Source organism: Pseudomyrmex gracilis, unplaced genomic scaffold (assembly GCF_002006095.1).
Source record: "Pseudomyrmex gracilis isolate BER0280 unplaced genomic scaffold, ASM200609v1 scaffold_934, whole genome shotgun sequence".
Classification (NCBI taxonomy): Eukaryota; Metazoa; Arthropoda; class Insecta; order Hymenoptera; family Formicidae; genus Pseudomyrmex; species Pseudomyrmex gracilis.
Genome location: NW_018021518.1, coordinates 27,864 through 30,945, shown reverse-complemented (window position 1 = coordinate 30,945; position 3,082 = coordinate 27,864). Strand labels below are relative to the sequence as shown.

At 31.4% G+C, this 3,082-nt stretch overlaps 1 protein-coding gene across 1 annotated transcript in view; it reads left to right on the top strand.

The window, feature by feature from the left end:
• Positions 1 to 3,082, top strand: part of LOC109861699 (fatty acid synthase-like) — an 8,706-nt gene that overhangs the window by 4,243 nt on the left and 1,381 nt on the right. Inside the window, 4 exon segments of the mRNA XM_020441457.1 lie at positions 1 to 354; positions 1,013 to 1,835; positions 1,994 to 2,475; positions 2,574 to 2,830. The exon segment at positions 1 to 354 is cut by the window's left edge and continues 60 nt beyond it. Of these exon segments, the coding sequence (XP_020297046.1) occupies positions 1 to 354; positions 1,013 to 1,835; positions 1,994 to 2,475; positions 2,574 to 2,830 (1,916 nt within the window).

The window sequence follows — 3,082 nt, the reverse complement described above, 5'->3', positions numbered from 1 at the left end:
CAAACAAGAGGTCGAGGTGTGGACATCGTGCTAAATTCTTTAGCAGAAGACAAACTGCAAGCATCTATTCGGTGTTTGGCAAGAGGTGGTCGATTTTTAGAAATTGGAAAGTATGATTTACTATCTAACAATAGTATAAATTTAAAAGAATTTTCAAAAGGCATTAGTTTTTATGGAATTATGTTAGATAAAATATTTATTAGTACTGATGTAACAAGAAAAATAAATATTCGTAACTCGATAAACAATATGATTCAGCGTGGAGCGATCGTACCACTTGTAAGAGAAGTTTTTGAACAACATGAGGTAGAAACCGCTTTTAAACATATGGCAGCTGCAAAACATATAGGAAAAGTAAGTTAAAGTAAACCTAAAATTACAAATTTCAAACAAAACGTGATACTGTGTATAGCAACTAAAGGCGGTCGCGTCGTGCGTGATCGAGGTTGTATATTTCATATATACATTCCTTAAAAAAATAATCATTTAGAATTAACATATAAACGTATGAGTGTACTTATATCTCTTTACACAGTGGTTTTTTCTACCATAAATTTCAAATAAAACAGTTTAAGTAAAAACAATCTTAGCAAAATGTTACTTAACTCTTAAGATTGCATTAGAATGGAATATGTGGCTTTGCTAGATTATGCAGTTCCTGTTATTAATCTGCTATCGATAGTTCGATAATGACATAAATTGCTATTTGTTGACAAAAACTTTACCTGATTATTTTGCAAACGGCTTTCAATGTTTTCGATATTTTTGTAACCAACAATATCGTAGCCAACTCTTTACAAATTGTTATCAATTTATTTAGTTATTTAATTAAAAATTTAAACTAATTACTGACTAGAAATGTAAAAATAAAAGCTACAAATAGTTTTGAGTCATGTGTCGGAAATATATTTTATTACAACAAATATTTTATTTTGTGTGTTTCTGTCTCAATATAAAAACCAGTTGAAATATAACTTTACTAAAACTTTTTAACTTTTATTTTCACTTTTAGGTAATCATAAAAATACGTACAGAAGAGGAAAATGTGGACGCTCCTATTCTCGCGTATCCTCAATATTTCTGTAATAAACATAAATCTTATATTATTTTGGGTGGTTTAGGCGGTTTTGGCGTGGAGTTAACTGACTGGTTGATTCTTCGTGGCGCTCAAAAAATTATACTCATTTCACGAAATGGTATAAAGAACGGTTATCAACAGTCAAGAGTAGAGTTATGGAAATCGTATGGAGTAAATGTGCAAATAATGACAGGCTTTGACGCATCTAATCATGAAGATTGTGCTTCCATTTTACGTTCTGCCAACAAATTAGGACCAGTAGATGCTATATTTAATCTCGCAGTTGTCCTAAATGATAATATTTTCACGAATCAAACTCCGGAAACATTTGAAGAAACATTTCAGTCGAAAGCTCTAGCTACAAAGCAACTGGACGATTTGTCTAGAAAAATGTGTCCTCATCTGCGACATTTTGTGGTATTTTCATCTATTTCATGCGGAAAAGGAAATCCTGAACAAACTACCTACGGTATGGCCAATTCGATAATGGAAAGAATCTGCGAAAAAAGAGCGCAAGATGGATTACCTGGCATGGCTATTCAGTGGGGTGCGATAGGTGACGTCGGTCTTCTCGCTGACATGCAACAAAACAATAAAGAACTAGTTATCAGTGGAACATTGCAACAACGAATATCATCTTGTTTACAATCACTAAACACTTTCTTAATGCAGAATCGACCGATTGTAAGTAGTATGATTGTAGCTACAAAATCGAAAGCTTCAGGAGATATTCTGCACGTTGTGATGAACATTATGGGTAAATATACAAATTACTATATTATAAACTCGTCTCTTTCTTTCTTTCTTTTTATCAACAATGATCTTGATTTTTTATTCCATTATCAAATGGTACTTTTACATGTTTGTATATAAATTTCATACTTAACGCTCTCTCTTTGTCTCTCACACACATAGGATTAAAAACTTTAAAAGGAGTTGGAGAACATGTACTCTTCTCTGAACTTGGCATGGATTCTATNATGAGTTTAGAAATTAAGCAAACAGTAGAAAGAGAATTCAGTGTCTTTTTCACAATCCAACAAATTCGAAATCTCACCTTCGCTAAGCTCAAAGAAATAACTAAAAAAGATATGTACGACCAAAAGAATATTGAAAAACAACTTGACACAAATAACTCGCAACATATAAAAGTCTTTAATCTTTTCCGGTTAATATCTGACTTAGATATATTTTCAAACATTTGTATAGAGCTCTCTACACAACGAGAAGTAGGTAGAAACCAAGTATTTCTTTTGCCAGGAATTGAAGGATTTGCTAACGTATACAACTCAATAGCTTCAAAAATTAAAGCTTCTGCAATATGCCTACAACATAGTTCTATTAATCTTCCTGAATCTGCTCACTCCGTAGTACACTCAGCTACTGATCTTCTACCTGTATGTAATCAAATAGAAATTTTTACATCTAGAAATGAAATTATAAGTTTTATGGTGTTTACAAGCAATATTAATTACAAAAATCCTATATTTTTTAGCATATTTTATCAAAACTAACAGATTCTACAGAATTTGTAATTGGCGCATATTCATATGGATCTCTTATTGCTATTGAAATAGTAAAACAATTAGAAGCTAAAAACTTTCGAGGGCGATTAGTATTAATCGACGGAGCTCCCAAGTACTTAAAAATCTTACAGAAAACATTTTTCCCTTTTACCAATAATCAAGAATTTCAACTTATTGTGTTAAAACACATAATGGATGTGTTTAATATACCTGTATCAGAAATGGTATGTAATATATAATATTACACATACATGTGTGAACGACAAACATACATATTATACAATATATCATATACACATACATACATATATATATATGTATATATATTATATATATATACAGGGTGTCCCAGAATAGCCGTACAATCTCTCGTAGGCAGATAGAAGGAATAAAACTGAGTCAAAAAGTCCTGAACCATTTTTTTCTATTATTTATAATAAAGGAGTAATTATTGAGTAAATCAGGCCAATCAGCGCCG